At 39.3% G+C, this 16,764-nt stretch overlaps 1 protein-coding gene across 1 annotated transcript in view; it reads right to left on the bottom strand.

Moving 5' to 3' along the window:
- khdrbs2 (KH domain containing, RNA binding, signal transduction associated 2) overlaps nucleotides 1-16,764 on the bottom strand; it is a 42,170-nt gene that overhangs the window by 14,843 nt on the left and 10,563 nt on the right. Inside the window, exons 3-4 of the mRNA XM_026356194.1 lie at nucleotides 8,675-8,791; nucleotides 4,866-5,012 (exon numbers count right to left, since the gene is read on the bottom strand). Of these exons, the coding sequence (XP_026211979.1) occupies nucleotides 4,866-5,012; nucleotides 8,675-8,791 (264 nt within the window). The remainder of the gene's footprint in view (nucleotides 1-4,865; nucleotides 5,013-8,674; nucleotides 8,792-16,764) is intronic.

The following is a 16,764-nucleotide window of genomic DNA, read 5'->3' as shown; positions in this document are numbered from 1 at the left end:
GGGAAGCTGGCAGCTTATCCTTAAAGTACAGCAAATCAGCCAGAGCTTGTAAAACTTGACTGTTGACACAGGCATCAACATGAGTGTACAGATTTAAAACCCATGCTCGGGCTTCTCAGTTCAGACTGTGCTCACTGAGATTAATTCAGACCATGCATGATCTTGACATCACTATAGCTAAAGGTAGAGTTTAAGAGATCTACGCATTAAGACAGCGATATCAGTTTGTTTGGGCATACATGGATCTTGTTTATCTTCATTAGTATGTATCACTACAGGACCAAAAATGAAAGAAGTTCTGCTATAATTATTCTTTCTGGCAAACAATACATATAAAAATAAAAAAACAAGTCAGCATTTTTGTATAATCAATCTCAGCAAATTGAATCTTTAATTAAAAGAGGTGTTGTCAAGCCAGACTTCAGCTCGGACCTTAAGGCATCAAGTTATATAATTACTGGATAAATAACTTTATCCAACAGAAGCAAAATATTAAATCTCTGGTGCTTTTGGTTCGATTAATAATACGTCAATAAAAATCTATCTGATCGAAACTGTAGTTATTATCATTACGAAGTATTATCATATATCTTGTCAGGTGTACATCCAGTATGTCAGGAGAAGATGCTCTGGTTTCTCTGCAGGACACAACTCAATGAATTCAGTGGTTATATATTCAATTTTCAGTGACTGAATAATGACAATGCAGAGCTAACAAAATGTGTGTCAGAATGTAGCTCGTAGATGAGCGGCCACAAAGGACTCGTATCTTTCCCATCCATCGACACGACCTCACAGTTCTCTCGTATCATTTGAGCGCGATGTTTCAGAAAAAGCTCTCACAATGTTTAAATTTTGTCACGTCTCAGGCAAACTCTGCTCAGTGGGCAGAATTTGTGTGTGTGTGAGAGACATTCAGCTCGCTTTCACTTTCACTGCAGACGCACAGGTCGACATGAACATGCAATTTGAAGTGACGTTTCAGAGACATACACTCGAACTGTAGACACAACAAAGTGTTGATACAACAAAGCATATGTGAACCATAACTTACAGTATGTCATGTTGCATATATGTATTATGGCTTTCAAAGTTAATTCTTTCAAGTCAACACATTAATGCAAAAGCCTTTTAATGCCTCATTTTTTGTTTTATTATGTTGACCCTGTGCCTCACTGATTCAGGGCTCAATAGTGAAAGTATTTCACTCACAAATGCAACTAAATTTGTGTGAATGTTAAAAATGATTTGCAAATGATTTGGAGTATTTTATCTGTAGTTGAAAAGAGCATTGAGACAAATTAGTGAATTTGAAATGAAAGTTGTAATGATAATGTCGTTGGTCTGCAGAAGAAGACATGAGAATGTCTAGGCTCATTACTGTGTCTAAAAGTTGCCAATAAAAAGTTCTACATCTGTTAAACGAGCATAAATATGCAGAAAATACAATGGCACCAAAATGGCGACTGGTTATTTTTACTTTAAACTCCAAACACTGGGCATCTATTATGCAAGCAAAAACCACTTGTTTGGGATTGACACAAAGACATCTGGGAACATGGTTAGGCTTGGTAAAAAATGTGCCTCAAAAAGTACTGCTTCCTTAAATTCACCTGACTAGACTATGACAAAGAGATTTGGTTGAGATTAGACATAAAGACATCTGCAACCTCAGCACACATTGTTGCTAGTGTTCAAATTAACCCAACTGACATCTCCCTCCTTTTCCTGTGATGCTAACAACATCTGCATAGTCTGGATCCACACTGAAGATGTTAGTACACGCTAATCTACAAATGACTTATGATAACTTCATCTTTGCAACCTCAAGCCAATCCGTATCAGGCTTCTTCATTTGCATCATATGGATGGAATAATGTAAATTGCCACATATCTGGTTCAAGCATCGGTGTCACCCTGTTTGCCAAAGCGCTCCTCTCTGCAGTTTAATTGGAGATGAAAGCTATAAGCTCAGGCCAGTCACTCATCCAGTGCTTCTCACTCTCGCAAACCACTGTTTAGGTTGCATTTTTCTCCTTTATAGTGTGCATAACTCTGAGCTGACAGCACTGACAGCACATTTCCTGTAGTCAGATTTTGCTTCATGGAAGATCTAAGGGCTTGCATTAAGACAAGCTTCCTCTTTCTCTTCTCAGTCCTTTCAACGACTGATAACTCCAAAGACAAACTGCCAGTCTTGGTGGTTCTGCTTCTGTTTAGGACTAAGTGAGCACAATTTACACTTTACAATTATACATCTTAAACCCTCATTGGAAATGGCCATAGATATATTTGAGATTCACAACAGAGATAAACACACAGTTCATGTGAGATGCAACGTGTTTATTTTTCCTGTTTTGTAGATGTGAGCTCAGTAGGAGCTCCGTGGGAAGAAGGTTTTGTTAAATTATGGGGGCAAGACATTTATTTTCAGACATCATGGGGATACGCCGCATTAAAATGAATTTTACGTCGGCAGACGACAGAACCCATTTAAGTTTTGTTCAAAGATAGATGAGAGCAGAAGGAAGTACAAGTGAACAGAAGAAATAAGCACTGCACAAGTTGCTGCTCTGTTTCTAACTTACATTTTCTGCTGCAACCAGCAGTGTAAGCCACTTAATTACAGATGTGACATTGTGGGGGGATAGCTGCATGTCTCTGTGATTCAATCTGCTGCTTTACTTTGGGTCAAGTTTGGTTTCTGAAGCGTAATCTTACATCTGCAGGGGTGGATTGGCCACTGGCGCACTGGTGGTTCCACACACCAGCTGGATCCACACACGCATGTTTCTAGCGGCATCACCGTGTCCCAAACCAACTTGCCACTGGTTCATTCTACCTTGTGGAGCTGAAAGCAAATTGAGCTTTACCAGCTTAAGTCCAACCTTGCAGTACTACATTCTTTAACCTACGATCAACCTAGAGCAGAAAGGATCCAAATCTTTCTTAGGTCATTAATTATTTTCTTGCTAAATCTGTCACCAACACCAGCAATGCAAACTGTCCGTTGACAGTGTTTTTGGAGATTCAATGTGGCACGCTGGCTCTAGCTTCTAGGCTCAAGTGGTCTGAACCAACGCTGACTCAAGTAGCATCAGTTGAGAAATTCATCAGAGCTCACACAGCTCCCTGTGGAAAAGCTTTATACTATTTTTTTCAGATACACAAGACCAGCAAACAGACTCTTATACACAAAGTGGAAATACAAAAATGACATGCTGCCAATATTAACAAGTTGGTTAAACCCACGTTGACAATTTATAGCCAGACTGAGCTCCACAATCACACTCACAGCAATAAGAACTAACAAAAAGGTAAACAGCAGCATGCACCTGCCACTCTTCCCCCAGAGGCACAAAACATCTGTCACTATTGATACTGACAGATGCCTTTTGTGTTACATTATGTGCTGTTTATTTGCACATTTGTAAGATCCCTGAAGCAGTGAACATGTGCTGTGAAATATGACATGGTGACTTTTTTGTGTTGTTGTTCGGTGTTCAGTGTTATTGTCCCCTTTTCTTTTTGCACTGAATATTCTGGGATGTTGTCTATTCTCACAATGAAAAAACTATGTAGGGAAGGAAAGATAATCTAATTGAAATACAATTTCATTAAGCAGCAAGGCGTAACTTAAATTAAACGTATCATTGTACCTAGTATTCGGCACCATGTAGACTCAATCTATTTAAACCTCAGCTGGCAGCATCCTGCCCTCTCTGCGTGTCTTCAACTCCCAACTATCCTTGTTGTTTGAAATCCTTGAAAGTGCTTTAGAGAGTTCTGAAAAGTTCAGAATTGTCATCAACTAGCAGATACGTACACTTTGAGTTTTGTTCAAATAAATCTTTGTAAATGAGTCACAGTACACATTGAGCATTCATAGCACACTTTTCCGTTTTAGTTGGAGTCAAAGCTGCGGTTGTCGCGTTCACACTTTTGTTTGTTGTTCTGGCACTGCTCATATCTAAAAGGAAAATCAAAGCTATGTTGGATTTTGAGTTGCTTGTGCTGTTGGCCTTGTGTGGGAAGAGCGGGGAATGCACACATGTTGTGTCGACGTTTTCCATGGAAACATAACAGGCAAACACAGGGTGAGGATGTTCAGTCCTTACACAGCTGGTTCACTCACATTTGTTATGTAGCCTAAATCACATGTGATTATTAAATATGAGCTCCTTCTTGAAAGGAAATGTATCCTCAAGATAATTCAAAAACAAAGGGAGAGCTGAGTGTTAGCATTCTTACAATTTAGTGCATGTACCTATATTTTTCATTATAGTTCATTTTCTTTTTTAATTCTATTTTTTGATAGAGGGGAGAAAGTGGAAGTGACTCTGATAGTGTTTCCATTCTCAGACTTTTGTAAACAGTAAACAGTGAGTATTCCTCCTGAAAGTTAACACACAGAAACATCAGGAATAAGAAGACTCATGAACTCCATAAAGAAGACTCATGCAGCACAACTCCTCTATTAGGCTTGTCACATTTGCAAAGCTTGATTAATATTTACAGCTTAGACTCAGCAAGAGTACACAACATGCACATTAATTATTGCTTAGTTCTCTGGGCTATATGCTGGAGATTTGCAAGTTATTCCATACTGCACTGTAATTGCTGAATACATTATTTTTCACTTGTACGTGGGCATGTAGTGTAGAGCAGTGGTTGCGATGCAGAGACAAACACGCTTACACAGTACAAACACTACAAACAAACCCCAGATACTCTCCAGAATACCGGTTACTGTTTGTTTAAGCCTGCCGGAGATGTGTTCAATTTGGCAGGGATGATGGATGTTCGTGCACAACATGGGAAGAAAAACCGAAGGATAAAAATAATGTAAAAAATATCAAACTTACTGGAACTAAGAATTTTTTAATCTCCTCTAAGGCGTGACTCATGCGGGAGTAGGCCTCTCCAGGTGGAGCAAAGACTTCAATTAAAACGTGAAGATCATTGCTCAGATGGGCGTACTTGGCCTCGCCGCTTTTCCTTAATTCTTCCTCCTGTGAAAAAAGAAAGAAAACACAGCACACAATTCAAATCATTATCAACTATTTAATATAATTAAAAAAACATATATAATATTATCTCAATTAATAAATACCATACTAAATTAGGTTTTCTAAATTTAAAATTTTAAGTTTTCTTTTTTTGGCATGCGTGGTTTGACTGAGTTAAGTTAAGTTAAGGCTGATGAAGCCAAACTTCTTACCTGGTTAAAAATCTACCTTAAACAGCCAGATGAAGTACTTTTGCTATAAAACTGTTTTGGAAATAACAAGCTATTCATTTTGACTGTAACAATTCCATTTCTCCTCCTTACATCATCAACACCTCTTGGACATGCAGACTGCAACCTACATTAATACATTCATCACCACAAGGACACTTGCATCACGCGTATCCGGACAAAATGTTGCGTTCTCCTCACTTGCAAAAGAAGTTCATCAAAAAATGACAAGAATAACAGACCATTAGAGAACTTAACTCAGAGATTCTGGCACCAGGGACACTGCTGGTGAAAATTTGTCAGATAGAAAAGTCATTTTATGATTTGTTGATATGGTGAAGAATGGTCTGCTCCAAAACAGCTTCTGGAAATGTTTTAATGGAGAGGCAGCTTTTGACAGAGACATGGGACATAGTTCAAATCATCTTGATGGTCAGTAAATGATTTACGCTCATGTGCCAACAGAAATGTTGATAAAAATCTTTCTATCTGTGTGTGCGTGGCTGTTTTTTCACTGAAGGCAGAGACAGAAAGAGGGAGAGGAACACAGATTTAAAGCAGCAGGTACAGTTCTTTTTCTGACAAGCACTACACTGTGCACACGCTGGAAACGAGTGTTAAAAACATTGGCAAGGTTCATCAAATTAGAACAAATTACCAAACTTGTCTCCATAAATGGTGCTAAGCATGTGCAGGAACATAACAAAGCTCTTCTACAGTGACTTGTTTCTGCAGGTGCAATTAATAACATTAATGACGCCAGAGTTCCACTTCGGTGCTCCAGTTCCAGTGCCGTGTTTACGACGCGACTGGAAGGAAACGGCCCATCATTAATGCTGTTGGTTACACATGTGCGTCTCCTGAGTTGACAGGAAGGACTGTGGACAATGTCCAGAACTGCTTTCACTGATGGAGACTGTTGGAAGGTAAGTGGACCTTTTTTTTACTTTCTTAAAATGAAAAAAGGTTGAAAATAAATGGTGATGTTTTAGGTTTTAAGGTCTGAACAACTACTACTTTCCCAAAACATTTCGTTCAGACATTCATGATACTCGGATGCTGTAATATACAATGCAAATGGCGAGTACCTGTTTCTTTCTTGCATCACCCATGAACTACAGTATTTAATGGATTTTTATGAAATTTGGTACAAATTCCCCTCAGGATTTATATTAACATCATTCAATCTCATTTCCCATCTTAATTGTTCTAATTACTGCAAGAAAACTGCATTACGAGCATTATGTGTTTAATGCACGTAAGGAAATATTAGTGTGCTAAAATGCTGAAGATTGTCATGGTAAATATTATACTAGCTAAAGCTCAACGTGTTTGCATGTTAGAACAGTCACAGCATTTAGCTGAAAGCCTAAGTACGACCTCACATGCTGCAATCTTGCAAACACGTTGTCTATTTCTTTGTTGAATGAAATAAGATCTTAGCTCTAACATGATACAATATATGAAAAAAAAAAACCTTAAAAGATGTCAGTCGTGCTAAAATAAAGGCTGCTAAGGAGCTGTTTTTATTCAGCCTACCCTGCAAATGTTGAGTGTTTTGCTCAAGGGTGCCTTAATGGTGGCGGTTAATAGAAGCAAGATTGCCACTTATGTACTTTAGTCACCCAGCCAATCTAGGGATTCAAACTTTTGTCCTTGCATCAGAGGGCCAGTCTCTACCCTCTGGGAGAAGTCAGATTTAATTAAATATCACGTCAGGCGTCACATCCTCTGGCTCGCTATAGACCAGATGAAAACATACAGCTAATAATGCCCCAGTTGTTCCAAACCTTTGTCACTAAATGTTTAGGTGACTTGTACAATTGTTGTATCACCTACAAAGCTACACGTCAGTTGCTTTTGCTTTATGGCAAAATATCACGTGAGCAAGAAAATATTGGCTATATGGTGTAATATGAGTGAGTGGGCTTCTCTGATGCATAATATCCATCACTCTACTGCTGGACTGATGAGGAATTGGCTAAATGTGTGATGTCAATGCGCGTTTGTCTGTAATAGGACTATTGGTACTATGTCTGTATCAAACTGCCTTGTGGTGGTTTCAGATGGCCTTTCAGTCACGACCTTAAGACATCAATCTCATCGCCAGTTCTTCAGAGTAGCTCAGACTGTACATAAAATCAATGTCACACTCCAAGCTGAATCAGATTGTTGCATAGCCATCCTTTAGTGAGCCACCACAGAGTCTGGGATTTTTCCTCATTGCAGCACATAAAATGTTTCTCACCCAGACTGAAACTCCAGGTGATGGAAACTGAGATCATGTTAAAGGAGGACATGAACACACTTAGTGGCACTAAGCCAAAAGCACAGACAAGTAATCGTGCCCACATAGCTCCTATGTGGGACCCACAAACTGGAAGAAACACGAAATGACTACATGACACATGTCATGTCATTTTTTAAAAAATCATTTTTACTTGCATTTTGGTCTTTTTTCCTCTTTGCCATCATTTTTGTGTCTCATCAAAGCTCTGTAAAGTTTAAACAAGGTATATTACCACTCACTCACAGACACTCTGGTCCAGGCCACCATGTCATCCTGGGACCCCGGGTCGATGCCCAGTAGATCCATTTAGTACCTCGTCCTTGCTTGTGATGAGATTGTTTGATTCTCTCTTTTGAATTTTAAAATCTATTTGATTATTGATCTTCTACTGTATTATATCAGTGTGTTAAACACATATATGCAGGTCTGATGTGTAGCTCAGAGACTCTGAGACTACCATCATGACAACAGGGCAAACGCCATCTGCTAATGAAGATTATATGATACGGTTGAAAGCTCCACAACTGCCACTAAATGGACCTCGTGGTGAAGTTGCTTATTCATTATTATTGAATAAACTTAATTTAATATGTACAGATGACAACTAAAACCACAGTGATAGCGGTGATAGCAGTCTCTGTATTATTTCACCCTCAATATGTTCTTGACATATTGAAATGCAGCTCCGGTTTCACCTAAGAGGTGGAAAGACTTCAAGTCTTTTGTCATGTCTAGATGTCTGAATCAGAGGCTACAGTAATAATAGCGATGTAACTCTATAGCAGCACACTGAGACCTGTTAGGAGCGTGAATACCAGATCCATCAGGCTGTCTGTGTACATGCACAGATAAGTGTGGCTCCAGGGGACCACAAGTCAGCGGGATGAATAGCTTTGGCAAGAAGATACATTACTTTGCATTCATAATTGGCTGTTACAGAATATGCTATTAAACAACCCACAGAAAAAAAACATTTCCTTTTTCTTCTACATATTTCTGTCAACTGTCAAAAGCTATTAATTCAACTCTGGGTGCTATTCGTCTGAGTTACAGCTCAGACGTGGAGTTTCAAATGCTTGCCATTTGATGGATAACTTGGACTGTCCAAACAACTACATTTTAACACCAATCGATGTCTTTCTTACCTTGTCTTTATCTCTCATGGACCCTTTGCCGAGGATGGACATCTTCACTCCCGTTTCCTCTTGTAATCGCTTCATTGAGTTTCCCCGTGGTCCCAGCAGCTTACCAACGAAATTAAACTATACAGGAGAAAAACCATCAGCGCTTCCAACTTACTGTACATTAGAAATTAGTAAATATTGAAATACTGATTAATGGTGGCTTTAGAAAGGGTTTAGAAAATCAGAAACTCAAATCTCCCACTTAAGTGAAAACAACAGGAGCCTCTGTGGCATCAGCTACAGCTTTCTGTGTTTTTTCGGAGAAGCCTTTAAAGGGTTTACACATCTGGATTAAGGCAGTATTACTATTCTTCCTGACAGATTCACTCAAGCTCCATCAGATTTGGTGTGAAGTGATGAATAAAGGAAACATCATCTCTCTGGTCAGTCTCTGTAGACTTAACTGTAAAATGAATGTATGTATTTATTCTTGACCCAGGAACAACACTGTCTGTTGTAACTATTCATTTTTCTGCCAGCTTCTTATACCAAACAGAACTGAGCACAAGGTCAGTTATCTCTTCTCTGAATAGCAAATTTCAGGGAGCATGGTTTACCATAAGCCTGTCAGACACTGAGACTGTACAATATCTGCGACTGGGCAGTCTGACACCAAAGGTTGCAATGACCCTCAACAGATTAAAAGTGATTCACCATCTATTCATATAGACATTAGTGAGCGTATATGAACTGCCATCTTTAGGTCCCTCCACAGATGTTCTATGGGGTTTAAATCTGAGCTTTGACTGGGTTATTCAGCAGCCTGAGACTCGTCCTGAAAGCACTCCGTCGTTGTCTGGGCTGTGTGCTTCAGGTCATTGTCATGCTGAAAGCTGAACTGTCACCCCAGTCTCGGGTCTTTTGTACTCAGGTTTTCTTTAAGAACTTCTCTGTATTCTGCAGTATTCATCCTTTCCTCAATACTGACCGTCTCCTTGTTCACCAGCTATTGAATACACTCTATTTTCTCATAATCTCAGGGTCCTATGAATGTTACTGCCCAAACTCCAAGCAGGCTTTCATATGCTCTTTCAGTGTGACTCCTGTGTACACATTCTACCAAACAGTCCTGATTGATGGAGTGCTGCTGAGATAATTGTCCTTGCAACATGGCTATTTCATATCTGCAGACGACCTCTGAAGCTCTGTTAGAGTGATTGTTAGGGTCCTGCTCGCCTGATGGACCCAGAGTATCCTGGTGGGTTCAAACTTCTTCTATATGACAATGATGGAGGCCACTGGGCTCCTGGAAACACTTAAACCTTTAGAAAAGGTTTATACCTTTGTTCTATCACAGAGGTCTGCAGAGAGTTTTTTGATTCATATGGCTTGTTTTGGTCCTGACATGTAATGGGTCTAAATATAGTAAATCCAAATTTGATATTAAATTCTCAAAACACATTTTCCCTTTGCCATCATGGGTTAGTGACTAAAACGTACATACTTTCTAAAGTGACTGACTGGCTGTGAAAGGGATTTGATAAAAGGTTAACCATAAAAGATGTTTGCTGGCCATTCCTCATGTATTATCAATAGAATATCACATTCCATTCACTATTTGTCATGTGTGAAAAAGATGTAATGTAGCCTGCAATAAATCAATATAGTTGTGCTCTGCATGTAGCATATTAAAGGTGAAAGGGGTTCTCATCTTTGCTCTAGAATAAAATGGTGCATTCATCCGTTTGCTTGAACTGTGCCCTCTCTACTAGTCATGTATCTTATTGGTATTTAGGGTCAGCCATGTCATACCAAGAAGAGAAAGAAAAAAAGGGCTCAAACCAATATCATTCCTGAGATTGTTCCAGAGGTCAGTGCTGAGATAAAGTCAGAAATAATGAGTTTCTTCCCAGTGGGAAATTAAGTAATACTATCCAGATGACAAACTATCAGATTCAAGCCTCGGGGCTCTGACTATGATTTCCCTCTCACTGTGCACCAGCTAGTGTTCATATTGAGAAAAGTAGCTCTGGGTTGTTGCAGGCACAACACTGCTGAGATTAGTGGTGATTAATCTTAGAGGTGAAACTCATAACATAACTGGATTCAAATTGGTCATTTTTGAAGACGATATGAGCAGACGATAAAATTAGAAAATGCAAAACTTAATCTTTTTCTACTTAAAACAAGTCCATAAAGGCCAGTAACTCACACACTAGGTTTTTTTAAATAGTAATAAATGGTTCGACCTTCAACTGTTTGCCATTGGATGAGGTTATAAGAGACCACCTCCAGAGCTGAACAGGTGGCCAGCCGCCCACCACAACATACTCTGGCCAACCCTAAAATGATATTAACCTTTTCACAAAGCAGCCTCTCCCACTGTGGCTGAATGGCTAATAACTTCACTGCCAGCTGTGTGGCTGCTGCAACTCAACTTCGACAACTGCACACTCAGCTTATTTCACGAAGATCATTAACGTTATAAGCAAACGCTACAGCTCAGGTTAGGGAGGCGCCGTGGGACGCGGAGATGAAACCATCTGAAAGGAAAAAAAAAAAAGCATCCACACTGTCCTTGCCCGTCCTCTGATCTGAATGATTAAGGCACCTTTGTGAACGCCTTTCTTCACAGGGGTTGGTTTGACAGGACTATCCTATAGCTGGCAGGGAGCTTGAGAGCAGATGGTCGTTACGGTTACATCAGGAACACACTTGCTGGGCGGCAGAAGAAGAGTGGCCTGTTTTCATTAAGCTAATGAATGTCTGGAGCCACTCTGCAGCTCCATAGTGAGCAATTTGGGTTTCAGAAAGGGGCACGGTTCAGTGTTAAATGAGGTTTGAAATGATGCAATGTGCCCCCTGCGGTCTCACCACTGATAACTATGCAGATATTAGAAGTAAGGATGCAACAATTATGCATAAAGACATTTCAGATACTGAACAAATATACTGGTGCTGTGATCTGCTATTTACATTTTATAAAGTTTAGCTTCTACATGAAGGGCAAATATTTAATTGAGCTTTCGAGTAGGATGAATTCAAATACGGTACATGAATCTGCATTTTAATTGTGAAAGTCATCTCTATAAAGTTTTGTGTTGTTTGAAAGTCTAGCAGGCTTAAAGCACGAGGTTTCGGCCACACTAATGTGAAGCTGCGAACATCCTAATGCAGCTGAGAAAAGCAGTTTTAGCAGAAACCTCAGTAACTATTTAGATTTACTGTAGTTGTACTTCTATTGATGATTTTTTTTTTTATCTCCTCACAGTTGACAGAGACACAGGAGCCCTTAGGCAATAACACAAATCAAATGAAGAAGAAAACACAACAAACACAAAATATACAAGAAAGTGCAGTGGTTTTTCCCTTGAAAATTTATTTAGTTTTTGTTTGTTTGTTGTATTTCGGTTTTATTTTGCTTGCATTTTTAAAGGGAAACTCCACAAATTTTACACATCTCTCTTGAAGTCTTTAGGGGAAATCTATATGCAGTATTTGTATGTCATTTAATTGTGCTGCTATCTGGCTTCATAATTAAATCCTCTCAGTGATCTCTCTTTTTTTTTGTATGGCCATGTGTGAAAAAAAAAAAAAAGTTTTTTATGTCTACAACTTTTACAGTAAAGTTGCCAGGGATCTATATTTAGCTTCTTGTGGTGACAAACAGCAGTGACTGAAAGTCGCTAGTGAATTATTGAAAGATTTGAGTGCAAGAGAGTCACAGTGTGTAATCACACTTTTAATCTTCACACACTTTTCATCGTTTTCTCTATTCACGCCTCATGTGAAACCTGGCTGTGACTGAGACTTGATGTAAACCTGAGCACAAAAATGGGTTTTGATCATTGTTAGGACTTAACCAGGTATCATAAAAACCTAACCCATACGCACTCACCTCATTAAATGATGCTCTTAACGTAATGCTGATCCTTGGTATAATTGTATAACTGATCTTTTCAGGGACATAACATGCAGAAGCACACTGAGTGATCCCTTTTGTTTAACACCTGCCTGATGTGGTTATAATTCTAATGGACCTTGGTGAGTGTACTGTGTAAAACAATAAAGCCACTGTTGTTTTTAAGAGGATTTATTTATTTGATGAAAGAAACACTGTTTTTGCTGCAGGCTGGTGCATTTCATCTTTATTAATATCACGTCATTAAGGCACCCTACAAAACCTAAGATCTTACAAAAACACCCCAGCTAAGTGTCAAAGTAGCACAAAAGAATGTTTTTTCATATACTCAAACTTTTTCCTTTGAAAGAATTTCTCACCTTAATGACCCTGACTTTTTAATGCAGCTAAATATAAAGTAATACAAATCATCAGATGAGAAAAAACGAAATAGAAAAGCAAAAGATGAAAAGATGCTCTTACTCAAAACCAAATCAAAGCAACCTCAGGATGGGTTCATGTACTAAACTGGCATGTTTCTGTGGTTTCTATCAGGTCAGTTCCATGGAAACAAATACAAATATTGAACTTTTGCAACTCTTCACAGCTCTGTACTACTGCAGAGGCAATAACAAAACAGCTTTTCAGCTTTGGGGTTGGAAAGATGTGCATGGTGGCTGCCCTTTAATGCAGTGCACTGGGGCCAGTCAAGATTTGCAGATGTCCTGAGGCACTTACTGACAGGTTAGTGAGCTGTGCTATTGGGGAAGTCCAGGTCCTGTCTGATAGGAGGATTATAGCCTCAGGTACAGGTCCATGCTTTAATAACAGCTGGGGATGACTGTGAACCGTGACTGTGCTGTGAACATGTCAAAGGAGTGTGTCCTATCAACTCCGCAGACTCGAAAGAAAGCAGAAGAGTAGTTGTTGGGTGTGTGTGAGACAAGCAGAGGAGAGCTACTCTTCACCTGATGAGCTTTTCAGGAAGGAATTCAAATAGCCTGAGTGTCTGACGAGAGACTGGCTGTCAGTGTTAATGCTAATCAGTGGCATCCGGTGTTGAAGTGTGACTTGATTCTACAACTGTTACAACACATTGTATTCTTACGATACGTTTTACTATTATAAAACAGTAATGCAAGGATTTGTAGGATTGGAACACATCTTATAATCTATACTGGATATTTACAATTCAGTAATGCAAAACCAAGGCAGCGCTGCAAGCTGTTTAAGACGTGAGTCTGATCTAGTCGACTGTTTAGTATTAGGTAGGTAGCACAGGGCAGCTAAACAACAGTTGGCTTGGTTGATGAAGGTGGTGAGAACAAACCAAAAGATTAATGTTACAAGTCCCGATGCTAAGTCAAACACTGATATTATCAGCTTTTATGAGAATGCTTTCTAAACCTTTATTTATTTTTGTTTTCCCGAGTGTTCCTGTAGCTCAGCAATTAGCTGCAATTTGCTTTAATTTTCTGTAGCCCGCGATCAGCTCCCCATTTATGTTGCACACTTCATTTTAGGACAATAGTGTCAATCAATTAGCACACTTAAAAATCAAGACAATCAGTGCTGCATGCTGACATTTTAATAGATTTTATGATTTTTCCTGAATAAACGCACTACATGCTGAAAAACCTCGTTAGAATTAGTGGCTCACATAGAGCTGGGGCACAGTATATATAGCAGGCATTTTATCTTTATTACATCTTATGAGCAGCATTGTAGCAGACAAAGTCATCACACAAACACCGAGTCGGTTGGATCCCAAAGTGGGACTGTGATGCTATCGTGCAAGTGCTTAATTTTAATTCACACTCTGTACTCTCACTACTGTATTCAGCACTTATCTAAGCAAAACACCTTTCCAGATGATAGGCCGTCCGTTGGTACATTGACATCTCTGGCCAGACAAAAATGGAAATCCTCCATGGGTAGAGCACAGCAGTAGCACTATTTAAAGGTCACAATAACCCAAGACTGATAAGCTCAAAATTGTAGCACCCACAAGGACAAAATGCAGTTTAATGTGTTATGTGTGCACCTGCAGAATGGACAATTTAAGCAAAGAGGTATAAAATCCAGTTTACAGCACACGGGTGAATAAGCCTGTTTAAATGTGACAAGAGGAGGAATTTGCCCACATTGTTTTTTTAACCTAATCAAATGCATTCCAATTAAAAAGGCAAAAATGATTTTCTAACATTCATACATGCAGAATAAAATCCCAGAACTGGACTCACAGACAGTATCAGTCATTGAAAATCCATTTCATGCCCCAAGGTTAGGAGATGCTAATCAAGCTGTCTCATTAAACAGCAGCGGATAAATTCTAGTTAAGCGATAATGAAAATGACTATGCTGATTATCTTAATCATGTTTTTGCTGAGTAAATATTGTTCTCAGCACAGAAGCATCCTGTGAGAGTATCATTTGTTTACACGTCGAATTGGGACAGGTACAGATGTAGGCCCTCTTTTTTTTTTTTTTCAGTGACTGAGATCAAACGTGTTTTCAAGGTTTCATCCCTTTTTCAGATGAGATTAAAGATAGAAAGGAATGGTAAGGTCACTGGAAGAAAGCTTCAAGGCCAAATTCCTTTGTCTTGACAGGCTGCAAAATGACAACAACCCTAATGTAGATTTTACAGAGCACGGAGCACAAAACCCACAAGTGGTCCCCTATGAAGGATGCATACACCTGGGAGGACTCTGTAACAAGATGCATCAACCCTCCAGGTTTTATCCAAATGGATCTGCGGTGGAACAGCTGCAGCTTTAACAAGACAAATGTATCTTCATGTGCTGTTTCCTCAAAAATATTCATAACATATATACACACAGTGGTAACATGTTTGTATATTTTTTGCATACTTTTAATACATTATTAGAATACTTGTTCAACCATTAGTGACATCAGCTAATGTACATGAATCCAATAGTTTGCAAGAATTCCCAGCCTTCACGTGCTGAAAATAAAAGTAAGGGTGGTAGAAAATGTGAAATACATGGCTCACACTGAGGTGTGGTCACGGAGCCAGGGGTCTTGTAATTGTGAAAATGTCTGCAGTGACGATGACCTACAGAATGTGTCTGTCAGTGTGCCATCATCAGTAACCAGTTGTTTCACTGGTTGTTTATCTCCCATGTGCCATGTGCATGTAGCCAAATCAGAAAACCATGCAGAGGAATTTTCCAAAGGAATAATTTCATTACAATGCCAGCTGTAAAGTCAAATGAACACTGACTGCTAAAAGATACAGCAAATACGCACAGCACCTCCTTCAGATGAAGCGTTTGCTACATTACATTACAAAAAGCCCCTGCCCCTGATAAACACTCTGCACATCCTTTATACGCTGTATGTCAAAGACATAGAATCAATGTTGAACATGGGACTGCTATTTTCATCTATTCTAGTTCCTACATAACTTGTGAGGTATTTACAGTGCACTCCCTCTTACTTGAGTCTCTCGGTCTTGGTGGGTGTGTTCTTGATCAAACACTTGCTTCGTGTGGCTAATTGCCATTAAGTGAAACTGCAGTGTTACCAAGATGTTCAAGATAGTGACACTGCAGGCTTGCGGGGTGCTGACTCTGCAATTAGGTCACAGACACTGTTGTTGGACAACTGCTCCGTCCCTCCGGACTGCACTGTTGTGCTTACTTTGCAGAGCTGACACTATTACGTTCATTAAACAGAACCAGGAGCTGGAGCTGGTGTATTGTAGCTGTAAATTTTGTTTGTGATCATAAGTAGGGTGTTTCTCATTTTCACATCTCAGTGGTTCACCAATTTGTTTGACTCCAAGCTCCACTGGGTTTCATTAACCATCTAATCAGGAACCGACTCACCCCTGGGGAATACTGAGTGAATACAAGTAACTGGCAGGTAGACATATACTATTCTACCCTAATTTCTTTGTACTTCTAATTTGAAATATCCAAGAGAAAAACAGTATGTTACTATGTTTGACATTATGGTAGACATACTAATTGAATATCCTTTCACCAACTGACATGTTAATTCATGTTATCACAGCTAAAGCCTTTGCCTATAGACACTAGCAGTTATTTTTAGTTAATTCTTTACTTAAAGTTTGTTTGGCTGACATCAGCTTAAGTAAAAGCAGCCCCCCTTTTCAATTATTTGCGGTCCAGTTTTCAGTGTTTTGTTGTGGACTGTCTTACTTCTTGATCCTTGGCACCAG

The sequence above is a fragment of the Anabas testudineus genome, chromosome 15 (genome assembly GCF_900324465.2).
Source record: "Anabas testudineus chromosome 15, fAnaTes1.2, whole genome shotgun sequence".
Taxonomy (NCBI): domain Eukaryota; kingdom Metazoa; phylum Chordata; class Actinopteri; order Anabantiformes; family Anabantidae; genus Anabas; species Anabas testudineus.
Note: the sequence above shows the minus strand (reverse complement) of the source record. Positions and strands in the feature narration are given on the sequence as shown.